Source organism: Danio rerio, chromosome 2 (assembly GCF_049306965.1).
Source record: "Danio rerio strain Tuebingen ecotype United States chromosome 2, GRCz12tu, whole genome shotgun sequence".
Taxonomy (NCBI): Eukaryota; Metazoa; Chordata; class Actinopteri; order Cypriniformes; family Danionidae; genus Danio; species Danio rerio.
In genome coordinates this window covers 56,775,248-56,800,562 of record NC_133177.1, presented here as the reverse complement: position 1 = coordinate 56,800,562, position 25,315 = coordinate 56,775,248, and the positions used below count along the sequence as shown (strand labels likewise).

Below are 25,315 nucleotides of genomic sequence, written 5' to 3'. Positions count from 1 at the left end.
ATCACATGCGCCGTGTATGCAACATCTATAAGTCATGTAAAACAATGAACTGCAAACTGAAATAAACATAATTTGATTATATGGTTTATAATTGGATGTTTTAAGACATTATTTAATTTTTTGTGATTATTTTGCATTTAAATTAAGAATTTGCAGAATTGCAAAAAAACTTTTTGTTGATTTTGCGTTGGATTCAGCGATCGCAAAATCCTCAACACTAGAAATCCTTTACTTACTGGTTTCGAAGCTTTATAAGCTTGCTGTTTCTGTTGAACACAAAAGAAGATTGAAGGATTCGGATTTCTGCTTTCCAGTCCATCTTATCATGGACCAACGTTTTTCATCATCCTGTTTCTTAGTATTTAACTGTGAATTGATTTTAATTAATGAATAAGTTAACACATTGCTTAATATAAGAATGTTTAGTGCATTTGCCAGTCTCTTTATACCTATTTTCAGGAGCCAGCAAACTAGGTCAGAGGTCATGGAGATCTTGAGTGGAACTGAGGACTGGAAACAACTGTTTCTATTGTTATTTCTAGGAGTTAATACTGTCTAAAATGTCTAAAGTGATTTTGCTATAGTTTTACGGTTAAATCTTTTAAAGTGATTCTACTTTTTATTCAAGATAGACTTTGTGTAGTAAGAATATAACTGCCTGAATGTAGATTATACCAGTTTTTAACCAGTTTTGATAAAGACGGCTGAGAGTACACTCAGCCTTGGATAAGAAACAGATTATACTTAAAGTGTGTGTGTTCTATTTGATTGTTGATCCGTTTCACAGGTCTGGAGTCAGCTCTAATCAGTCTAAAGGATGTCTGACGTTTATGTTTAGATATTGTTCAGAATTGTACGCACGAACCTCACGTGGAAATGTTCCTAGTCTATCTGTGTTTTAACCAATCAGGTTAGAACACCTTTATGTATGACGCAGTTAATGACGTTATGTGAGAGTATAATTGTTATTGATTGGTGATTGTAAGCAGAGCGGCCTAGGAACTCATTGTGAGTGTTGAAGCTGGCTTCTGCGGATGAAACTGCAAACTATCTTCAGTAAACTTGATTTATTTATTTAAATCTCTGACTCCGGCTCTTCTTCATCTACCAGACTGGTCATTCTTTGGGTTAAACTGTAAACTATCCCTACAAGATGCTATGAAGAATGCTGGAAACCTGTAACTATTGACTTCCAGGGTAGGAAAAACATTTACTATGGAAGTCAATGTTCATGAAAGCTGCAGTTTCATTGGTCGGCCAACTGGGACGAGGCATTGGCAAGTTTGTTGTGAGGATAAACCATGTGCTGAATATTCCATCAGCCTATCGCTGTTAATTTGTATGCAATTATGATAATGCCCCTCAGTCCGTGTGGCGGATAAGTGTCTCTTTTTTTGCGGATGGGAGGAAAAGTGAGTGAAAGTGAAATGCGGATGAGGGAATGCTGTCGAGAGACTCGCTAATGAGGGTTTCTCTGCTCTCTCTGGACTGATGCGGTTGATCCCTAATGGAAAGCAAATTGAAAAATCAGCGGTCCCGTCGGGGCTGCGTTAACCTCTGGTCCACGTGCGCATATGTGCTCCAGACTCTCCACAATCACCAGCCCATCTGGGATGAAGCTAGTGCTGGGAGCGAGGGTTTCAGAGGTGATCTGAGATGCAGACGGTGCATAAACTGCTCTACTGGGTCCAGATACTATTAGTTGGCCCATTTTACCAATCTGGCGCCCTTATCAAGATTTCAGCTTTAGGTCTATCGGGTGCAGATACGACTAGTTGGCCCTTTTTAACCAATTTGGAGCCTTTAGCAGGATTTGAACTTTAGTTCAACTACTAGTCTGCCCATTTTACCAATCTGGCGCCCATAGCAAGATTTCAGCTTTAGCTATACTTTTAGTTGGCCCATTTGACCAATCTGGCACCCTCAGCAAGACTTTAGCTTTAGCTCTACTGTGTTCCGAGACCACTAGTTGGCCCACTTGACCAATCTGCCGCCCATAGCAAGATTTCAGCTTTAGCTATACTATTAGTTGGCCCATTTGACCAATCTGGCGCCCCCAGCAAGTCTTCAGCTCTAGCTCTACTGTGTTCAGATACCAGTAGTTGGCCCATTTGACCAATCTGGCACACAAAGCAAGATTTCAGCTTTAGCTTTACTATTAGTTGGCCCATTTTACCAATCTGGTGCCCCCAGCAAGTCTTCAGCTCTAGCTCTACTGGGTATCGATACTACTAGTTAGCCCATTTGACCAATCTGGCGCCCATAGCAAGATTTCAGCTTAAGCTATACTATTAGTTGGCCCATTTTACCAATTTGGCGCCCCCAGCAAGACTTCAGCTTTAGCTTTACTGGGTTCAGATACTACTAGTTGGCCCATTTGACCGATCTGGTACCTGTGGCAAGACTTCAGCTTTAGCACTACTTGGTTCACATACTATACTACTAGTTGGCCTATTTACCAATCTGTAGCAAGATTTTAGCTTTACCTCTACTGGGTGCAGATACTGTACTACTAGCTTGCCCATTTTACCAATCTGGCACCCTTAGCAAAATTTCAGCTTTAGCTCTACTGTGTGCAAATACTACTAGTTGGCCCATTTGACCAATGGCTGGTGCCCTTAGCAAGATTTTATTTTTAGCTCTACTAGGTGCAGATACTACTAGTTGGCCCATTTTACCAATCTAGCGCCCTGCAGCAAGATTTCAGCTTTAGCTTTATTGCTAGTCACCCATTTTACCAATCTGGCACCCATAGCAAGACTTCAGCTTTAGCTCTACTGGGTGCAGATACTACTAGCTGGCCCATTTGATCAATCTGGCACCCGTAGCAAGATTTCAGATTTAGCTTTACCGGGTTCATCTAAAACTAGTTGGCACATTAGGCCAATCTGGCGCCCTTAGCAAGATTTCAACTTTAGGTCAACTGGGTACAAATACTACTATTTGGCCCATTTTACCAATCTGGCACCCGCCCTAAGATTTCAGCTTTAGCTCTACTGGGTTCAGCTAATACAAGCTGACCCATTTAAATCTAGCACGCTTTAAAGAAGGTGAGTGGGATTGACATACCACCTGTAGAAAGACTCTTCTCTCTAGAATAATGAAAAAAACATGTTCCACTCCTTACTCTTGCTCCAAATTTTCTGTTCCTTTGTATAATTAGCACTTTACGTTTGTATTTTTCACAGTATTTCTTATAATATTTTTTCTTCTGGAGAAAGCCTTATTTATTTTATTTTGGCTAGAATAAAAGCAGTTTTTTTTTTTTTTTTTTTTTACAATTCAAGGGTCAATATTATTAGCCCCAATAAATTTCTTTGACTGTCTACAGAACAAACCAACTTTAAACAATGACTTGCTTAATTTTAAACTAATTAACCTAATTAAGCCATTAAATGTAACTACATACAAGTATAAAAAAAAATAATGTGCTGTCATCATAGCAGAGATAAATTAAATCAGTTTTCATAAATGAACAGGATAAGAACAGGACGTGTGTTTGGATATAAAAAATTTTGACCACACTTCGTTATTATTGTTCATTTATTAGTTTGCTGGAAATTAGAACTGAATTTAGTAATATTTCTAAGACAATTCTTTGCACTTTCCATACTCATTTGTAAGTCGCTTTGGATAAAAGCGTCTGCTAAATGACTAAATGTAAATGTAAATGTAAATTAAATATGTGACTAAAAGATCTTTAGCATAGTGAGATTCCTCTGTTTCCTTATCCACCAAAGTAAAGGAGTAAAGTAAAGAGTAAAAGTAAAGAGAAAGTAAAGAGGCCGAATGGAGGAGGCTCGTTCTTTATCCTCGCGCTGCAGATGCTCTGTTCAACTGTTTTCTTGCCAGTGAAGTGATCAGCTTTTCCACTAATAAAGTCCGCCATGTAAATACCATATGCGCCACGACCCAACTGACTCTTAAAGGGAATGGGAGATGATTAACTCATGAAGAGATTAAGCATTTTAGACTATCCGCCAGTGCAGAGCATATTTTTCAGTTCTCAAAATAACAAAAGCGGATGCGCCCTTAATGCTTTTGCGCCATTTGCTTTAGACGTTGTGCCTAGATCAATAAAATAGAGGCCATTACTGTATAATGTTAAAAAAATCTTGCTTCCGTTAAACAAATTGGAGGACAAAAATACAGAAGGGCTAATATCTTTAACTGTGAATGTAACAGGATGGACAGTCTTGAACATCCCATTCTAAAAATCCAGTCAATGAACCCAATGAAAATCCAGACACACATAAAATCAGCAGCAGATTTTAATGAGAAATAACAAAAAAAAGAAAAGATGTTCTCCAGACGCGCATGCAGTGGCGATGTGTTAATTGAAAGCGTGCAGCTGTTAAGTGTGTGTTTACATTAAAGCTGCTTCAGTGTTTTACGGCTGGGGGATTAAAGCGCGCCGTTTTATTTCCCCCTCAGTCTGGATGTGCAACGGTGTCGATAATAAACCTCTCAGGACTTCTCCAGCATCATCCTTCAGTCCTTCATCTCATTCTTTCTTCCTTTTTTTTGTCCCAGAGAAACTCTCACTCTGCCGTTGGAGTATTTTCATGTATCCATTTCCTTTAATTCAGTAGCTTTATCACAGAAACACACCAGCAGGGACTCATTTTCATCAATAATGCAGCTAAAGTGCCTCGATTTTTCCTCAGCTTTACACAAATCACCTGAGCTGTCATGTTGCTGCACTCGCCAACTATGAGTAATAAGCTGCTTCAGATGCGCCTCTGTATGTGTAAGTGTGTGTGTGTGTGTTCTGCATGCTGACCTATATTTAGAGGGAAGCGTCAGGCATGCGCTGATTAAATAATTTGGGGAAAGTGAGCACAGACGCACTGAGATGTGTGAGCTGCTGGAAATGTTTAACGCTGTGCAGTCCTACTCTGTCAGATGGGAAATCATTCATTTGAATGTGATTTGTGTTTAATATATTGTATTGTGCTTACCTTTTTTGTTTTATTATCATGACTGCATATGGAAGCATGTTTCTGCCATATACGATTAAAAAAATAAAAAAATAAAAAAATACATACATATATATACAGTACATATATACAGTATATACAGTATATATATATAGACAGTATATATATATATATATATATATATATATATATATATATATATATATATATATATATATATATATATATATATATATATATATATATATATATAACTAGCCCCCCTGTTTATTTTTTCGATAATTTCTGTTTAAGGGAGATAGGATTTTATCAACACATTTCTAAACATAATAGTTTTAATGACTTATTTCTAATAAATAATTTATTTTATCTTTGCAATAATTACAGTAACTCGGTTAATTAGGCTAACTAGGCATATTATATTATATTATATTATATTATATTATATTATATTATATTATATTATATTATATTATATAAACAGTGGGTACGGAATTTATTCAGACCCCCTTACATTTTCACTCTTTGTTATATTGCAGCCATTTTGCTATAGTAATTTAAGTTACCACTCAGTGACTGTTCTTGAATGACCCAGCCAAAGCCCTGACCTAAACCCAACTGAGCATCTAAAAATGGCTGTCCACCTACATTTACCATCCAACCTGACAGAACTGTAGAGGATCTGCATATTTATGTCACACACACATACATATATATATATACATACATATATATATATATATATATATATATATATATATATATATATATATATATATATATTTCATGAAACTCTGGAGGAAACGCTGGATAGCCTGTTGATGCGACATTAATTGTTTTATACTGCCTTCCTTGGTCTTATCCATATTTCTTTGCATGTTGAACACATCGAACACACGTCGACCACAACAGGAAAAAAAAAACTGCAACTGTGATGTGCATTTTTTTTTTTTACGCCTTAAATATTTCAAATTAATCTCATGCGTTATTGTACTAATTTTGACATCACTAACACATATATATACACACATTTACTGGTAAATAGTTATTGTGAAATTAGTCACAATTATACAATTATGCACGAGTTCAATTGGTAAAATATTAAAATAAAAAGTCAAAACTGACAAAAAAATAATAATACTGTCATGTTTAAGGCATAATTAAGAATTAGAATGTGAGTTACAACTCAGTGACTGTTGAATGGCCCAGCCAGAGCCCTGACTTAAACCCAATTAAGCATTTCTGGAGTGACCCCTTTATCAGGGTCTTTGCGCAGCAGATGCCCTTCCAGCCACATTCCAGTACTGGGAAGCACCCATACACTCGCATTTACACACTACGGACAATTTTAGTTCAATTCACTTAAGAAATTCACTTAGGAATTTAATTCACCTATTGCAGATGTGTTTGGACTGTGGGGGAAACCGGAGCACCCGGTAGAAACCCACACCAACAAAGGGAGAACATGCAAACTCCATTCAGAAATGCCACCTGACCATCTGGTGAGAGGCGACAGTGCTAACCGAGCCACCGTGCCGCCTTATAAAATGATATATTATACATTAAATATGAATGATTTGTATTAAAACGCCGCTAGTTCATACAAACACATTCATAATTCCTAGAGATAAGTAAGTTCCTGGCTGAACTGTTTAACTGTGTTAATTTCACCGCATCAGCTCACAATCAGCATTCAACAAGGGACCATCTTTATGGCAAGCTCTTTGGACATTTATTCATAAAAACTCACATAAGGGGGTCAGCAGGAGTATTTACTTACATATACTTTGAATGAATAAAAGTTCAAATGGTTTGCTATACAAAAGTATATTTACATGAAACGCACACATACACACTTGTACAGCTATCTTTATGGAGACTTCCATAAAAACCTGAACTGATATTTTCGAAATACTTAATTCTGTGTGATTTAAGAGCTATCATCCTCATGAGCCCCAGCAAATGTCCCCATAAGGTCAAAATTGACTGGTATTACTATACTTGTGGGGACATTTGGAATACAAGGAACAAAACACACACACAAACACACATGCCTGTCCTAGTTTGTACAGTTTGTAAAGGCATTAATGTCAAGCTCACCGTTGTGTCGTAGTATCTGCAGAGAGAGCTCCTTACATAAGCGTCTAGACATCAATGACAGTTCAAAGCATTCATTGCAGCAATAAAAAAAAGAAAAGTTAATTAGCCGTTGATTCCAGGCCTCCTATTCTCATCAGCTCCTCTCCACCTCTGTCTTTCATCTCGCACGGGCCCTGTTTCAGTGCCGCGCGGGATTGAATGTGGATCCCGCTTTTTCCGGTGACACACTTACAGCAGGAGAGATGTGAGCTGAACCTCTGAGCCACTGCTGCCATATTTCATATTCAAGCACTTCAGCAGTTATGTAAGGTAATGAAGACGGGCTTTGGGGCTGATTCGCTGTATTACACCGAAAGAAGCGCGGAGAAATATGTCGGTTTAGACTAAAAGGGACAGTTCACCTTAAAAGAACATTTGCCATCATTTATTATGCGCCTGTTGTATTGAATTACAATCTGATTTGCTTTTCTTTTCCTTTTTTTTTGTTCTTAAGGGACATATTTTCAAACAGAAACATCTTCTAGTGTGTCTATCATGATCCAAATAGAGGGAATGTGTTTTCACATTTCAGAAAATTCAGACTTCACATTTAAATAACAACAAAGACTTGAGGTACTGTAATAAAATGTAAATGTATTTTTTATAATATGCTTAGTTACAATAACAATAGTAAAATATCATTTTTCTTCTTCTTAATAATAATGATAATAATAATAATAATAATAAATATTATTATTTTATTATTAGTATCACTATAAAATTATTCATTCATTTTCTTGTCGGCTTAGTCCCTTTATTAATCCGGGGTCGCCACAGCGGAATGAACCGCCAACTTATATATAATTATTACAGTTAAAAAAAGAAAAGAAACATTGTCAAACTATGATTCTGATTGTTCAGATTTACCATTTATGAAAAAGCAGCATAGCTTTCCTAAAAAAAAAAAAAAAATTACTATAAAATACTATATTTTTTAAATTATGTTTTGCTATGATAATTATAATAAAAAAGAACAACCATAACAACAAAACCAACAACAATAACAATAATTACTATTGTGTATTATTATTATAAATAACAATGATAATAATTATTATAAATATAGTAATATAAAAACCAATAACAATATTAATTTTAATACTATTAATTAACTACTACTAGTACTACTATTGTAATTGTAACACTGACGATAACATTATTCGTAACAATAGCAATAATAATAATAATAGTAATAATAATAATAAAATAGGGTAATAATAATAATAATAATAATAACAACAACAAAACCTGTTGGCGAGTAACTAAAATTAGGGCTAAAATCATGCAGTCTGAACTCGTGATAAGGTACTGGCTGCACTTTAATAACGGCCACCGGTGTCGCTAAAAACAAGGCTTTCCAAACTCTACAGTAAACAGACACCAGTGAACTCTATGAAGTCTGAAATTTCCAAATATATTTAACTGGAGTCAGCAACTAAGGCACTGGCTGCACTTCACTAAATGACCACCGGGGTGACTAAAAACAATGCTTTTTGAATTCTACATTAAACAAACACCAGGGAAATCTATGAAGTATATGAAATCAGACCTCACATGTTTAGCAAGCCAAATATATTTCACAGATGTTGGCGACAGGCTATTTTGATAAGATTAAACTGTGTGATTATCGCTTGAATGAACAAGCACTGATGTGCCTGAGATTTCCAACATTTGTCAGTGATTTCACAACAGCTGTCAGCGAGTGAAAGTCAGGGCTAAAATTGTTCAGCGTCATAAGTTATAACTCGTCTTAAGGTACCGGGTGCAGTTCAATAAACGAACACCAGTGTCACTAAAAACAAGGCTTTCTCAACTCTACAATAAACAAACACCAGAGAAATCTTTGAAGTCAGAAATCTGCCAAATATATTTAACAGACATCGGCAACCAAGGTACTGGCTGCACTTCGCTAAATGACCATAGGTGTCACTAAAAATGCTTTCTAAATTCTACATTAAACAAAAGCCAGGGAACTCTATGAAGTCTATAAAATCAGTCCTCAGATATTTAGCATGCCAAATATATTTCACAGGTGTCAGTGACACACCAGCAAATTTATCTGATCATGTTTTTGATAATTCACTCAGAAAATCAGGGCTAAAATAGTGGTGTAAACTCGTTCTAGGGTACTGGCTGCAGTTCACCAAATAGCCACCGGTGTCGCTAAAAACAAGGTTTTCTGAAACCTAAATTACACAAACACCAGTAAACTCCATGAAGTCTCCTGTCCTCTTAACCCACCAACCTCGGCGCAGTCAAGCATCCCTCTGGTCGCTCTGTGTCGACCCTGAGAGACATCTTTGTGAAGGTCAGAGAAAACTCAACCTGGAAACATCTGCACAGCCATCTGTCCGACATCTCCTCACCTCTCCAAAGACATCTGGAGGCCCGTGAGCCGCCAGCCCCGATCTCCACACAGGAATCTGTGTTACTGCCTGTGTTGAGGATAATGGTTCCTGAGGGAGGGAAACGGTACAGGTGCTGATCCGCATTCAGACACACTCCCACTTCAACTGGAGATCAGATTCACAACACTTCATTTTTATACCTAAGGAAAATCGTAAGATTGCTGAGGGATTCTAAGAGAAGGTGCAGCATCTGAAATAAATAATGTAGAGATTTGTTCACATGAATTCATTGTGAGAGACATTTATGTATTGTCAGGAGCAATGGTTATCAATTTTGGTTGTCTGTATTAGTGGGTTTTGATTTATTTATTTTATTTATTCATTTATATTTTTTTTGGGGGGGGGGGGGGTTGACTAATGATTAAGGAATAAAATAAAATAATATTTAATAAAATAAAGAAGTAAAAATGCTAAATATATTGGTCACACTTTAAAAACTGCTATTCATTTGTTTTAATTTCATAGGGAAAAAACAGCATGCATTTTTTAAACAGATGTTCAGAACTGTAAATAATAATATTAATATATATATAAATATATATAAATATATATATATATATATATATATATATATATATATATATATATATATATATATATATATATATATATATATATATATATATATATATATATATATATATATAAATATGAGCAATATCACACAAGAAGCAGCGCAATATGGCTTTACATTGGCACTGGTGGGAGGCGTGCATTGGCTCAAGGCTACAGGCAAAGTGCCTTTGTGTCCCACCAGTGCTGATATAAACCCATACTGCACTGCTACAAGTGTGATATTGCGTTCATACAACAGTTCAATGGCTCAATCGGATATATCAAAAAGAAAATCAAACAAAGAGAGTCTCAAAACTCTTTTGTAAGAAGAACTACTTTCTTGCGCCATTCATTCACATCTGCAGCTGCCATCAGAACAGCAGAAACCGTTGCAACTTAACAAACGTCACTTTAGAGCTAGTATTTGAATGATTCTCTAGCGTAATGTCTACATTGATGACACAACAGCTGATTTTGCTCACATTTTAGCATTATAAGGTTGAACGGCATTAAATGCCTTCAGTCTAGAGATATTTAGATATTTGCCAGTATTTCTCTTTTGCAATCGGGATATTATAACGATCAACCCCGAAAAAGTCAAAGGAACGCAAACAATAGCAGATTACTGTTGTAAAAAACTCTAAAAACGCTAAACACATGCGAGCATTTCTTCTTTCTTTTTACTGAACTAGTCTGCAGTAACGAAAACAGGAGACTCAGAAACAAACATATGGCCAACACAAAATAAATCCATTCCTGATATAAGTCTCACACTCAATACACTACATTTACTATGGTATAAATACAGCAGATTGACTTAGAATGTCACTTACCAGTTTATAACGATTTTAACAGCTGTAGTTAAAAATGACATTGCTTTTCTCTTCTAAGGTATTATTATGTGGTCTCTGTCGCCATTATGTGGACAGAAAACTATAACCATCTTTGCTCTGCTCAATAAAAGGCTACTGGCCACCAACGGTCTGTCTCTCAGACATTTTTTTTTTTAAATAGGCACTATTTTTATAAATAAACTGCATAGTTGCAATCTAAACAACTACATTCTTGACAAAAAAAACTTCAAAAGTACATTATGTTGTCCACCAGCTGCAATATTTTTCAAACTGTAGAGTGTTTCTGCTTGTCTCTGTATGTAGGCGGAGTAATACATAAAGGTAAAGGGAGAAGATGAGAAGATGCAAAAGATGAGGATACAAAAGATGATTTTCATCATAGGTACCCTACGTGTAAAGTCATCTAATCGCCTTAAAAGCAACAGGTTACCTCACTTGTTACAGTGTGCAAAATATTTCGTAATATATTGAACAAATGCAAATCATGACTTACGCAAACTTACTTCACAAATTTAGGGAATCTATATGCGCAAGCTTCCTTGGACTCAAACTTAAACAATTCATTCACTTTAATTCACATAAAATGAAAAGAGAACATGTAATCATGTTGCACTTATTTGTGTATTTGACAGGATGTCAGCACAGATGGGATTAAAAACAGCTTCACCAATCATCATCATCATCATCATCATCATCATCGGTGGCTTATTGGTTAGCACTGTCGCCTAATAGCAAGAAGGTCGAGTACCTACTGGGCCAGTTGGCATTTCTGTGTGGAGTTCTATTGCATGTTCTCCCTGTGTTGGCGTGGGTTTCCTCCAGGTGCTTCGGTTTCCCCCACAGTCCAAACACATGTGCTATAGGTGAATTCAGTAAATGAAGTTTCACAAACTAATTTCGAGAGGAGCACGTGATATAATTTACTGCAGCTGGCCACTCATCTACACTCATTAGCTAGCCAATCAGATCGATCCAAACTCACTATAAATAACCTGGCAAAGAACCACTCCCTTATCTTCGTTTTCCCGAAGAAACCCCCCATCCACCCCTTCTCCTCCTTTCCTCTTTTGCCGAGGGGAGCTCTCGAGAACACCTGATCTTGTACTCCCCTCACATGCTCTATGGACCTGGCGGGAGCCCTGGGCTCAACTATCTCCGAGCTCAGGGTTCTCTCCCGGGACAGCATGCCAAACCTGCTAACTTGCTAACAAATTGTCAAACAGTATTTAAGTGTGAACTCTTGAAACTAAATTGGCCTTACTGTGTGTAAATGAGTATGTATGGGTGTTTCCTAGAACTAGGTTGCAGCTGAAAGGGCTGCATAAAACATATGCTGGAATAGTTAGTGATTCATTTTGCTGTGGTGACCCTGATGAATAAAGAGACTAAGCCGAAGGAAAATCAATGAATGAAGATGTAATATATTAAAAAAAGGGTGGCACGGTGGCTCAGCACTGCCGCCTCACTGCAAGAAGGTTGCGGATTCGACCTGATTCAGCTAGGCCAGTTGCCATTTCTGTGTGGAGTTTGTATGTTCTCCCAGTGTTGGCGTGGGTTTCCTCCAAGTGCTCCGGTTTCCCCCACAGTCCAAACACATGTGCTATAGGGGAATTGAATAAACTAAATTGGCCGTAGTGTATGAGTGTGTGTGAATGTGAGAACATATGGTTGCTTTCCAGTTCTGGGTTGCGGTTGGAAGGGCATCTATTGTGTAAAACATATGCTGGAATAGTTGACGATTCATTCTGACGTGGTGATACATAATTCATTAATTATGAATGAATAAATATATTTAAAAATCTACTTAAAGGGCCATGAAACCCCCTTGTTTCAGCAGGGTGTTTTCACAGCTCTACTTTGGAAAAAGTCAGAAAAGTGGGCGTGTCCAGCTCTGTTTAGGGGGGAGTGTCGGAGGAAGAAAAAAGGCATGGTGTGGGAGTGTCTATTTGGGCGCGCTGAGTTTCAGAGTCAAAATACAGACACACGGGACAAAGTGACTGTGTTTACATGGACATCTGTAGTCAAATTATTGCCAAATTATTAAATGGTGGATTTTAACTGCAGTTTGGCTCTTTCATTCAGGAAATTCATTCCTAATTTCGAGGATCTGCTCTAAGCATGTATTTTTCATGCAATGTTTGAAACCGCACGGCGAACGAGAGAAAAAAACCCTCCGCATTTCCCGGAAACTTAGATGCACACGGCAGGTAACGTCAGAAAGCCGCGTGTGTTATTCCGGTCACAAAATGCGGTGAAAATCCTACACGAGGTTAAAGTTTGGTTGTATTGCTAACATGTTTACACTCTGTGCAAGAGTTTGTTTGATACGAACAAACTGAATAAACAAAGAGCGCTGGTCGCTCACTTACCAAATCTGTAGAAACAGGACAATCACCAGCAACTAGAGCCGCGTCTTTATTAAGAGGAGACTACAAGCGAATCCGGATCTCAGCGTTTGCAGATGAGAAAAGCTCTCAGGTAAACAATAATCCTCCTTAGACATGTAAGTTTTTGTTGTCGAGCGTCGCGTACACTGTTAATCCACACGTGACTCCAGCTGCGCTCTCACAGAGAGAAAATGAAAACAAAACTTCACTGCAGCAAACTATAAGAGCAACACTTCACGCTTGTTTTGCCAACACAACGTGGCGTCTCTGTTGTCTAAACACTGTGACAGTAATGAATATTAATGAAGTTGCACAATAGAGCGCGCTGATTGGTTTGAACCAAGCCTTACTCATGCATTAATGCATCACACTGTAAGACGTAATAAGACACGCTCTGGCACAGACGTCCATTCTGCACGCTGGAAAACATATTATGTCATGACCGTGACGCGGCTTCAAAAATTCGTTTCAAACCGGAAGTACGAATTTGCTTGAAATAACGCAAAAACAACCAATTTACACTTTTTAGTGAAATATAGGTGTCCTAATAGTGTTTTTAGCAGTGTGGGACACATATACGACTGTCAACAGCTCAACACATGTGTTTTGGTGTTTCGTGACCCTTTAAGTAAAATTGACAAAAAACAAGTAAAGAAAATGTAACAGGAATTCCAGAGTAAACTTAAATTAAATATTTCTAATTAACAGTACTAATAGATATGGTTAGGCTTTTACTTGCAAATATTTGAATATTTACTAGTACTTTTTTTGTGTTAAAATTGTTAGTATAAATCTGTCAGTATCAAAATGCTTTTATGCTTAATAATTCCTCAGCTGCAGTTTCGCATATACTATAGCAGCTCCCTTTAACTATTGTAGCATCACTGGTTCCCCATTGCTTTATTCAGTAATCGTTGCATGCGTTAGAATGTAAAGTTAACTTTACCGTGATTTCCTTTCTGCCTGGCAAGTCAAAAATGTGTTGATGTGGGTTAAACGGGGTAGCGCTTTGATTTATCTTCCCCTTACACACACACACTCTCTCTCTCTACTGCGGTTGCGTCAAATAAAAACATTCACTGACGTTCTCTGTCATCGCTTTTAAAAACAAACAAAGATAAAAAGGCCTTGCGTTCGAGCCGGTCCCATCTGACTGCTCTCCGAGCAAACAAAACATGATGAAGGTGTAAAGCAGCACTCCACCTGCGAGACGCCGCTGTTTGTAGGACAACTGCTTAGCATATTAGAAAAATATAACCCAGGGATAGAACAAAGTCTGTTTATCTGTTCAAGGAAGGGAAAAAAAGAGGATTTAGAGGCAAAGAGGGAAAAGGGGTTTGTACGTTTAGGCTTTTTGCAATCCTCCGTATGAGTCCTGCTGAGAAATAAAGGGGCATATTTGTTTGGGCTCTCAGTTGTGTCAATGTTTAAGCCTATTTACAGCTTTTAATCGGCTTAGAGCTTTTCCCCCTCTTCTCTCTCTCTCTCTCTCTCTCTCTCTCTCTCTCTCTCTCTCTCTCTCAGTGAATGTAAAAAACAACAACAACAAAGCATTTCTTTAAAAATGTTTTGTGCATTTGTAGCATTACTCAAGTATTAATAAATTTGAGTACTGCATTGGTCTTTTACTTTCGAGGTTAGATTGCATGTTTAAAGGTGCATTTTTTATTCAGTGTTTGATGTAGTCTCAAATGAAACACGAAGGGCCCTATCATACACTAGGTGCAATAAGGCGCAAGACGTGTTTGGTGCGATTTGTTGCGATTTTTAGACCAGCGCAACTGTAATTTTCATGTTTTGCACCAAGTTGTTTAAATAGCAAATATATTTGAGCTACTTTGTGGACTCATGGGTGTGCTGTCTATAAAAGGAGGTGTGTTAAGGTGCATTGTTGGTGCGTTGCTATTTTGAAGAACTGAAATAGACCGCGCCAACTAAAAGCTGCTCTAAAGTCTAGGGCAGAGTTTTTTCAACCACATTTTCAACCACCAGAGTTTTTTGACCACATTTCGTTATCATTCTTCATTTATTCGCTGGCTGGAAATTAGAGCTGAATTTAGAAATAGTTTTGAAATGAGTCTTACAAAATTGTGAGACTCAAAAATGAGTCAAACAAAATGATATATGTTAATGTATGTCTTCAGTGGAGTGCGTAAAACATTGTTTCCTTTTCCATGAAAATAAAGGAGTAAAGAGTAAAAGTAAAGAGAAAGTGAAGAGGCCAAATGGAGGAGGCTTGTTCTTTATCTTCACACTGCAGATGCTCTTTTTAACTGTTTTCTTGCTAGTGACGCGTTCAGCTTTTCCACTAATAAAGTCTGCCGTGTAAATAGCAAATGTGCCATAGTGCGATGCAACTGACTCTTAAAGGAAATGTGAGCTGAGACTCAAGATTGCTTAATGCATGTTATGCTCAAAACACACCTATAACTCATTAAGAGAGTAAGCACAGTCCTGTTAAACCATATGACAGGGCGCAAAGCGTATATTTCCATCCTTAAAATGGCAAAAGTGGATCCAGACATGCCCTTAATACCTTTGCATCATGTGCTTTAGACTTTGCACCTAGATCGTTTGATCGTTTGACCTACATCGACAGCCAATAGCGTTTTGTTTTTATCACCGCTCTGCCTGTGAGAGCGGTTGAGCTCAAATGCATTAAATGAAAAAGCAAATGGAAGCATCTAATTTGTGAAATGATTTGATGAGAAATTGAAGTGTAAGGTGACATGGAAAAGAAAATGTTGATCCATTTAGGCAGAAGTGACAAACTGCAAGCTTTGGATGTTCTAAATGTAGATTTTGTCACTGCTTTTGAAGTAGACTAGCTTATAGATATCCTTAAAACAAACACACTGACTCTAACATCTAAAACATCTTAACATCTAAAGTTCATTTTAATCTTTAACAGTGTAATTTTTCCGAACTTCATATAATAGAGTGTTATTTAGCTCCCTATGTGTGAAATATATTGCTCTCCAGCCCATTTCCAAAAGAAAGCCTTCACAAAGCCTTTGGAATTTGGCATGCGTTTTGATGCTTTTGAGATAGAAATAGTTGGAAAAGCTCTGTGTTGAAATATTTAGTGGTGTTTGCTGAGTCGAGCGTCTCTCTGTTATTATTGCTCATATTTGCATAAGTGTTTTGACTGGGGCTGAGAAGTTAGCATGTACTATAGCTTGTCTTGCAGCATTTGTTGTAGGTTGTTTTGAGCACTTGTGGGTTAAATTTGGGCGCTCAAGTGACCGAGATGTAAGCAAGAGAATACGGTCATTTTTCAAAATAAAAGATTGTTCAAAATAAAAGATTGTTTAGACTCAGATAATAAATAAAACGGAAATAATTAATGATTTCTTCTGCAGCCTGGTACCAAGTGATTTCGAGAGGAGCACGTGATTATGATTGAACACGGCTGGTTCTGCATTAGCATGCATGATCCACCAATCAGGCCATTCCTAGCCCACTATAATGAGCCAGGGTTTTTTCACTACAGTCATCTTCGATTTGAAGAATCCCCCCTTCCACCCCTACCTCTTCCCCTTTCCCTCCATGGGGTAGCAAGATGGCCCAGTGACTAGCACTGTCGCCTCACAGCAAGAACGTCACCGGTTCTAGTCCTTTAACAGGCCGGTGGTCGTTTCTGTGTGTGGTTTGCATGTTCTTCCCATGTTTGCGTGGGTTTTCCCCGGGTCCTCCGGTTTCCTCCCACATTCCAAAAACATGCACAACAAGTAAATTGATGAATCAAAATTTTGCACTACAGTTAATCTCTCACCATGCAGAATATCTTTTCATAGCATTACATTTTTAGTCATCAGTTTTTATCATGAGGGAGTTGTCGAGATCTACCTGAGCTCAAGGCTCCCCTCTCACCCTCCAAACGGGAGGGAGCCCAGGGCTCAAGAACCTTTGAGCTCAGGGCTCTCTCCCGAGACAGCATGCCAAACTTGCTTATAATCAATCATAAGCTAAGTGTGAACTCTTGAATTGATCCACGGATCATTCCGTGGCCCGGTGGTTGAGGCCACTGCTCTAGGGTGTTGATCCAGTAAGTAGGGGTGAGGTGGTTACCAGGGTGTTGTCACTTATGTAAGCAGCCGATTCAAATGTTATCACTCTATTAAAAGGGCGTTATCAGTGGTTATCAGCTTATAAATATGGGCCAAAGGGGCAGGCACATGTATCAGGCAGGCATGTTATCATCCATCCACATTGTTAATCAGCTATAAATCAAATACGTCCGGAAGTAAACGAGAATTATTTATATTATTTATTAAGTTTCTCGTTTATTATATTTTATTAACGTCAACCCCTACCCCAACCCTAAACCCAACCATCACAGTAATGTAAAAACATCTGGATCTGGAGTCTTTTTTATTAGTATAGCTGATTAACCATGTGGATGGATGATAACAGCCTTCTGAGCCTGCAGAAGGCCCCTACTGGTCCATATCTATCAACTGATAACCACTGATAACAATCGAAGCGGGTGTTCTGAGTGTTTTGCATGTACAAATACATGTTAGACTTGCTTTGAAACAACTCATCCTGAAAGAATCAGAACAAAATATCCATTTTATAATGTATATCAAACATGCTTCTTTGTTTATTGTTTCAGAATAACAAAATATTTCTGTAGTTCCAATGAGACAGGAATTCAAATCCATCCCAACGCATACAACACACAGAGTGAGAGAGAACCAGTGAAGCCTGAATGTTCTCTCAGCACTTCAAACCCTTCACATGAAATCAAATCAGCCAAGTTGAGCTCAGAACCCACAGAAGAGGCTAGATTTACCTGCTAATGCACACAACAACAAACACAACCCCGAGTAGATCATTAGTCCCAAGTGAACACTTCATTTCACAGACTTCACTGAGATGAACACACTGACATGCTGCAGCCGGTTGCAGAACACACGTAATATTGATTAAAAGTTTTATTTTAGCGCTGAGGTTGTTTCCTGGAAACCAGTTCAGGTCTTTCTGCAACGCTTCTGAAGGTGAATAACAATGCATTTTATAGTAAAACTAGTTATAACTACTTGTACATTCACACTCATTTAGCAGACGCTTTTGTCTAAAGCAGACCTGGCCATTTTATGTCCGCCGGGCCACATGCGACCGGCTGGACTTCTTTGATAGGTCCGTGTGAAGTATTTATTTAATATAAATACAACTGCAAATAGGGCCTTGCAATGCACAGTCTGATATTGCAAGTCAACAAGACTTTCACATTTAGCGTATTTTGCGAACTTAGCTTCGTTATTTCAAATGGAGATGCGTGGGTTCAGAACACAAATAGGAAGGGATAAACATGCGGTATGTCACACTCACGTTTTTACAGGTACTACCAGTTGTGGTTACTACCACAGGCTCTTTCCAAAAAGTAGTCCCACAGACGTTTCTGGAGACCGCGAATTATGTAGCCGTAGGTACATATGGCTGTATTTAATTTTTTTAAGCGAACGCTACAGGGCGGTTTGACGTCGTTCCTTTTGGCGCTTACCGGCTGACCGCTTACCTCTGTGTGGAGGGTTTTCCCACTGCAATCAGTTCAGTTCAGTTAGCTCGTCGACGTCGACGACGGCCAGGTTCGAGTTCGGGGAAGAGCGGTTCCAGAAACAGGTAAGACAAAAACAGAATCCAAAAAATAAAATGAACTAGTGAACAACATGGTGAGAATGTGGTAAAATCCGAAAATGTGGTAAAAATCAGACGAGGGCTCTTGTTTTTCTAGATGGCTTTTGTAAACTGTCGGTTGGGTTTAGGGAAGTAAGCGGGTGGGTGGGTCAATCGGTAAAATTGGTTGGGTTTAGAGAAGGTAAAGAGTGGGTCGGTCGATTGGCCAATCATGCAGTCATTCAGTTGGTCGACAGCGGCCTCTGCTGGCTTCACACGAGAACAGCGCGGCCTTGAATGGCACTTGCCAGAGACATTTGAGATGTGAAAAACCGCACACAGTGGCCTCTCGCGGATTCGTGAAAATAAAAACTGCTTTAATACGTACCTCCCGGGACGTAGTTCGCGGTATCTAGAAATGTTCAAGGGACTGCGTTTTGAGAATGAGCCTGGGTTGAAAATTTCAGAAATTTCCATGGTCTCATTCTGAAAATGTAGCCGTATATACATTTCTGTAGAATGTGAATTGTGTAGCCAGAAGTACGTATGGCTGCATTTCGTCATTAAAACGAATGCTACGGGGTGGTATGATGCCGTTCCTTTTCGCTTTTACCAGCTGACTGCTTGCCTTCGTATAGACCGCTTTCCCGCTGTTACCAGTTTGACCAGTAGCTCACCACGTACGTTGGCAACCTTAAGATGCAGAGAGGAACTGACCACGACGACGGAGTTCGAGTCCATCGAAGAAAGGTTCCAGAAAGCGGGTAAGAAAAAAACAGAAGATAAAAAAAATAAACAAGTAAATAACCACGTGAGAATGTGATGAAATCTGAAATCGTGGTAAAAATCAGGCGAGGGATTTTCTTTTTCTGGATTGCTTTTTAAAAGTGTCGGTTGGGTTTAGGGAAGTGGGTGGGCGGGTCAATTGGTCCTTTCGAAAACACTGTTGGTTGGGTTTAGGAAAAGAGGAGAGCGTGGAGATCGATCTGTCAGTCAGTCAGTGTTAGTCAGTCAGTCATTCAGTCTGTCAGTGGCACCCAAAAGAGAAATTTGAGGTCTGATAAAGCGTACACAGCGACCTCTTGTGGATTTATAGAAAATCAAAAACTGCAAAAAAAACATACCTTCTGAGACGTATTTGGTGGTGTCCAGAAATGTATGTGGGGGTGTGTTTTCAGAATGAGCCTGAGTTGAAAATTTCAGAGTGCCACAAGCGAACCCCGAGTCATGTGAAAGGAACCAACCAGGCAGCATACAGAACCTCTCTCAATACATTATAATCCACCTAACATTCAACCGGACTTCAGTGCACTTGTTTAGCCTAACACAGGCTAGAATTCTCTTACTGAACATAAAAAATAAATGAATTAATGAATCTGACCATAGTTGAGAGTAGGAACGTAGATTAACCGGTAAATCCAGCGTTTTGCCTTTTGGCTCAACTCCTTCTTTACCAGATAGGTGGCACGGTGGCCCAGTGGTTAGAACTGTTGCCTTACAGCAAGAACGTCACTGGTTTTAGTCCTTACCAAGCCAGCTGACATTTCACTGCAGAGTTTACACGCTCTCCCTGTGCTCACGAGGGTTTCCTCCGGGTTCCTCGGTTTCCTCCTATTATTCAAAAACATGCAACTTAAGTTAATTGACTAGTTTAAATCGCCACCATAGACATGCTCCTAATAAGTAGTTATCTCTTAAGAGCAATCTGTTCATTAGCTACTACAGCAGGGGAGTTCTCAAGATCTACCTGAGCTCAAACTCCCCTCTCAGCTTGCAAACGGGAGGGAGCCCCAGGCTTGAGGATCTTATGAGCTCAGGGCTCTCTCCCGGGACAGCATGCCAAACAAGCTTTATAACTACAGGTAAGAATATGTATGTGGTTTACTTTACACACACACACACACACACACACACACACACACGCACACACATAAGCACACATACATTTGTTTTTGTGAAAAGTGGGGACATTACACATTCCATTCATTTTATACTGTTCAAACCGTATATTGTATTACCCTCACCCCACCCCACCCCTAAACCCAACCATCACAGGAGACAGTGTGCAGCTTTACTCTCTGATTAAACTCATTCTGTAGGATTTATACACATTTTGAGATATGAAGACGTCATCAATGTCCTCAAATGTCACCTACTTTTTGTAATGCCTGTGTCATACTCATGTCATTATACAGATTTGTGCCCTGATATGTAACAAAAATACGTACACACACACACACACACACACACACACACACACACACACACACACATACCCACCTAACAAACCAATGAGGACACATGACTCAACACCCTACCTTTGGGGACTACCCTTTCTGAAGGGTCTAGAGACAAAAGAAAGACATGACTGCACTACTAAAAATGTGCTTATTATGAATATCAGTTGATATTTGCAAAAAAATACTTCTATAAAGACCTGACAAATTACCTTCAAAATGAGGACAGTATTTTATAACTCACCTTTGGGGACATATACACAAACTCCGGTATAGTCACACTTTGAGGACCGCAGTTATACACAAACTCAGGTTAAAGTATACTTTCAGGACTCGGTTATCTGAATATTTCTAATATAATATTATTAATAATTATAATAATGTTAGTGCAGAGAGACATATGATAAAGTAAATAAGATCACTGAAAATAGACAATTACATTTTTTCCTTCACAAATAACTCAATCTGGTGTCAGAAGGTCATTTGGTGTCAAGTATTGTTCATGAAATTACATATTTCTCTCATAAATAGTATGTGACAGACAGCATGTTAGCAGAATAATACATACAAACTAATTTTAAAAAACAGTAAGGGAGAAGTAAATGGATGACCTTACAGTGAGTTTATGAAGCTCAATAGACACATTAATATCCAATGATATGAGAAGTGATGAAACTCTACTGATAAGTCATATGATGGTTAATATAGTACATCTAAAATCCATTCACACTAAAACCCATACTGTATAAAACAAGGGTTGTGAAGTTCAAATCCATATACACTACCTACTTACATGCGCCATAAGACACGTTTCTCAGTGAAAACAATTACTGGGAAAGTCTTTATACAAATGATTAGTTGAAATAGGAGTGTCTATAATTAATTTAGTTTAGACTACAGTGGAAATACACACATTTGAGGACTCTGTTGATACACACACACACACACTGCTTTAGCTACACTTTGGGGACTCAGTTGATACACACATACCTTTGGGGACTCAGTTGATACACACACACCTTTGGAGACCTTGGTGATACACACACACTGCTTTAGCTACACTTTGAGGACTCTGGTGATACACACATACCTTTGGGGACTCTGTTGATACACACACACCTTTGGGGACCTTGGTGATACACACACTGCTTTAGCTACACTTTGAGGACTCTGGTGATACACACATACATTTGGGGACCTTGGTGATACACACACACTGCTTTAGCTACACTTTGAGGACTCGGGTAATACACACACACACCTTTGGGGACCTTGGTGATACACACACACTGCTTTAGCTACACTTTGAGGACTCTGGTGATACACACACACACACACCTTTGGGGACACTGGTGATACACACACACTGCTTTAGCTACACTTTGAGGACTCGGGTAATACACACACACACCTTTGGGGACACTGGTGATACACACACACTGCTTTAGCTACACTTTGAGGACTCTGGTGATACACACACACACACCTCTGGGGACACTGGTGACATACACACACACCTTTGGGGACACTGGTGATACACACACACTGCTTTAGCTACACTTTGAGGACTCTGGTGATACACACACACACCTTTGGGGACACCTACAATGATAAACACATAAGAAACAAAGATGCATTAATGTCCTGTTTAGATGAGAGAAGGACCCCCGCGGATGACTATTTCTCTGTGATAGAGTTTTATTTGTCCATGTTTTGTTCAGTTGAGTGCGGCAGGTCTGATCATAGTCACATAAGTGATAATCAACAAGGTTACATTTGTATTTGCTAAAATCTAACACAATGTTGTGCTTGGAATAATTGTGTTAATTGTTTTCTGATAAGAGAGTTTCATTTTAGACACAGTGTTGCCGACTTGTTGCAGCCATGGCTCTAATTGTATTAGACTTTTGACTAGACCTACAGACAAAACTATTGACTGAGCTCAGTAAAATGTTCTTTGATTATTTATTAATAATCTGTTTAATAACTAAAGCCAAAACAAATGGTAAAATAGTAGTTGTAAATTTATGTAATATGGTTTAAACAATTAAATAAAACATTTTAAATATATAAATATAATATATTTAAAAATAAATAGGTCATGTTTTGAATAACACCCATGTCCATGTTTATCATTCCATCGAATTAAACACAAATAAAACAAACATATTTATTTCAGGTTATATACAGAACTTCTTAAGTTGAATTTAATACCTTTTACTACCTTTTTTAATGCCTTCAAAAAAAATGTAATACCAGCACGACTTAGAGCTGCAACTGTAGTGGCGTAAATTAAATCTTTCTAAATGCAATAACATATTGCAGATAACATATACATTTAAGTAAAGCAGAGGGATTAATCTAGATGTCACAATGGGCCTTTGTTTATAGTTTTTAATCAATGTTATGCATGTCATTAATATCAATAGCCGCTCTTCTAAGAACAGTTCAGTACGGTTATGGTTGTTTCTCCACTGAGCCTGGATCAGTGCGGCACACTTACACACCGTTCTCAGCACGGTTAGACAATCGTGCTGAATCAATGATGACAATAATACTAACAAAGAATTACATTTGTCATTATCATGCTGCCTTGAATGTGGGTTATCTGCTATATAAAGTCCTACTGTTACTTCATGAAGAATAAATGTATAGTTTACATCAAACAAAAATATGTTTTTTTATATGCGAGTTAATTTAATGAATAATATTTCTACTACAAAACAAACAAAAGATTATAATAAATCATTCAATTCAAGGCTAAAAGCTGCAAACAGTCATCAGTAATTAAATAGAAAAAGAATATACATCTCAAAAAAAAGTCTCACTTCTGCCACTCTTTGCAAGTATTGATTTTGGTTTGTGTCATTGTAAATGCTCACACTAGTTATGAGCTGATTTACATTTTTCTGTGTTTGTGGAATAAAGCAGGTGAGTCAGCCGACCCAATAAATGAGCAGGCAGAGCAGGATTCTCGCGATGACCAACAGCGCAATGTGGTTCTTTGTTATGAGCTGCAGTTTCAGTGTAAACTTAGAAGGCCTGCTTCTTTGGCGATGATGTGTACAGTATTAGATTTTACATTTAGCGGACATTTGTGCTGAACACGCAGTGAATGCAACGCATCCAGATACGGCCACCTTCTCCGAAAACACTCGATCTCGGTTGGTGGATCAACATTCACCACATGATAGTGGTCATCTGTGCCATTATTTGTAACTTTAGGTGGGATTTGCAAACCTGTGTACTTTTCATTCTTCAGGCGTTTGCAATTCCTGCAGTCACAAAAGCTCCCTGTCATCTGACAGCGGAAAGCCTTAAGTGATTGACAGCTAATATGAACCATTTTAATGGCCGGGAAAAGCGATTCAGCACATCTTTAGAAAAAATCTAAGCAGGTCGCACTACAACCATTATATGCAGTCGCACACATGCTCCCAAATATATTATGAGGTTGCATAGCTTAATTTTTGGGCGCATATGCAACCAGAATAGTCACAATTTCGAGCCCTGGTGTGTTGACGTTGCGGCTTTGTTGCCAAGTTACCATACCACCTCACGATATCGCTCCGGTCCTACTCTCAACATTTAAATAAATCCACGCAAATTTTAGAATAAAGGCCTGTACTCAACACAAACTGAAAATGTATCTAAAAATCTAAAAATTTATCTTGAGCTCGAAAATGTAATACCTCGTCAGATGACATTAACTACTTTTTAATACTTTTTAATGCCCTTAATTTTGACTAATTTCATTTACTACCTTTCACAACCCCTGCGGACACCCTGTATATTCTGGGTATTTGACAAATCAGTAAATATATGCACTAAAAACAAATTTAAAAAGTCCATAGGCTTCCTTTACCCGTAGGCAAAACTAAAATAGGCTATTAGTAACAAATATAAATAAAAGATAAAAAACTTTTTGTGAAAGCAAGAGATAATCTTGTGAGAGTGCTGCTATAAAAGGAGTCTCAGGTGACCAACAATTGTGCATTACTGCAACACCATTTATTCCAGAACATCTGAGCCACTTTCAGTTCTAAAGTTTTCATTTTTGGTTTTATTTTATTTTTTTAAGTCTATTTAAAGCTGCAGTAGGTGATCATCTTCAGAATCATGTGTTGTTGTGCTGGTCGAAAGTCTCTTCACAGTCCAAAAGTAAAGATTAAA

The 25,315-nt window shown here is 38.2% G+C and overlaps 1 protein-coding gene across 2 annotated transcripts in view; it reads right to left on the bottom strand.

The window, feature by feature from the left end:
- LOC141378996 (CUGBP Elav-like family member 5) overlaps positions 1-25,315 on the bottom strand; it is a 253,784-nt gene that overhangs the window by 117,787 nt on the left and 110,682 nt on the right. Inside the window, exon 1 of one of the 2 annotated variants that reach the window (XM_073931436.1) lies at positions 7,041-7,338. The exons of the other annotated variant lie outside the window; for it this stretch is intronic. Coding sequence (XP_073787537.1) covers positions 7,041-7,092 — 52 coding nt within the window. The 5' untranslated portion in view covers positions 7,093-7,338. Of the gene's footprint in view, positions 1-7,040; positions 7,339-25,315 lie in introns of those variants that run through there. 2 annotated transcript variants of the gene reach the window in all.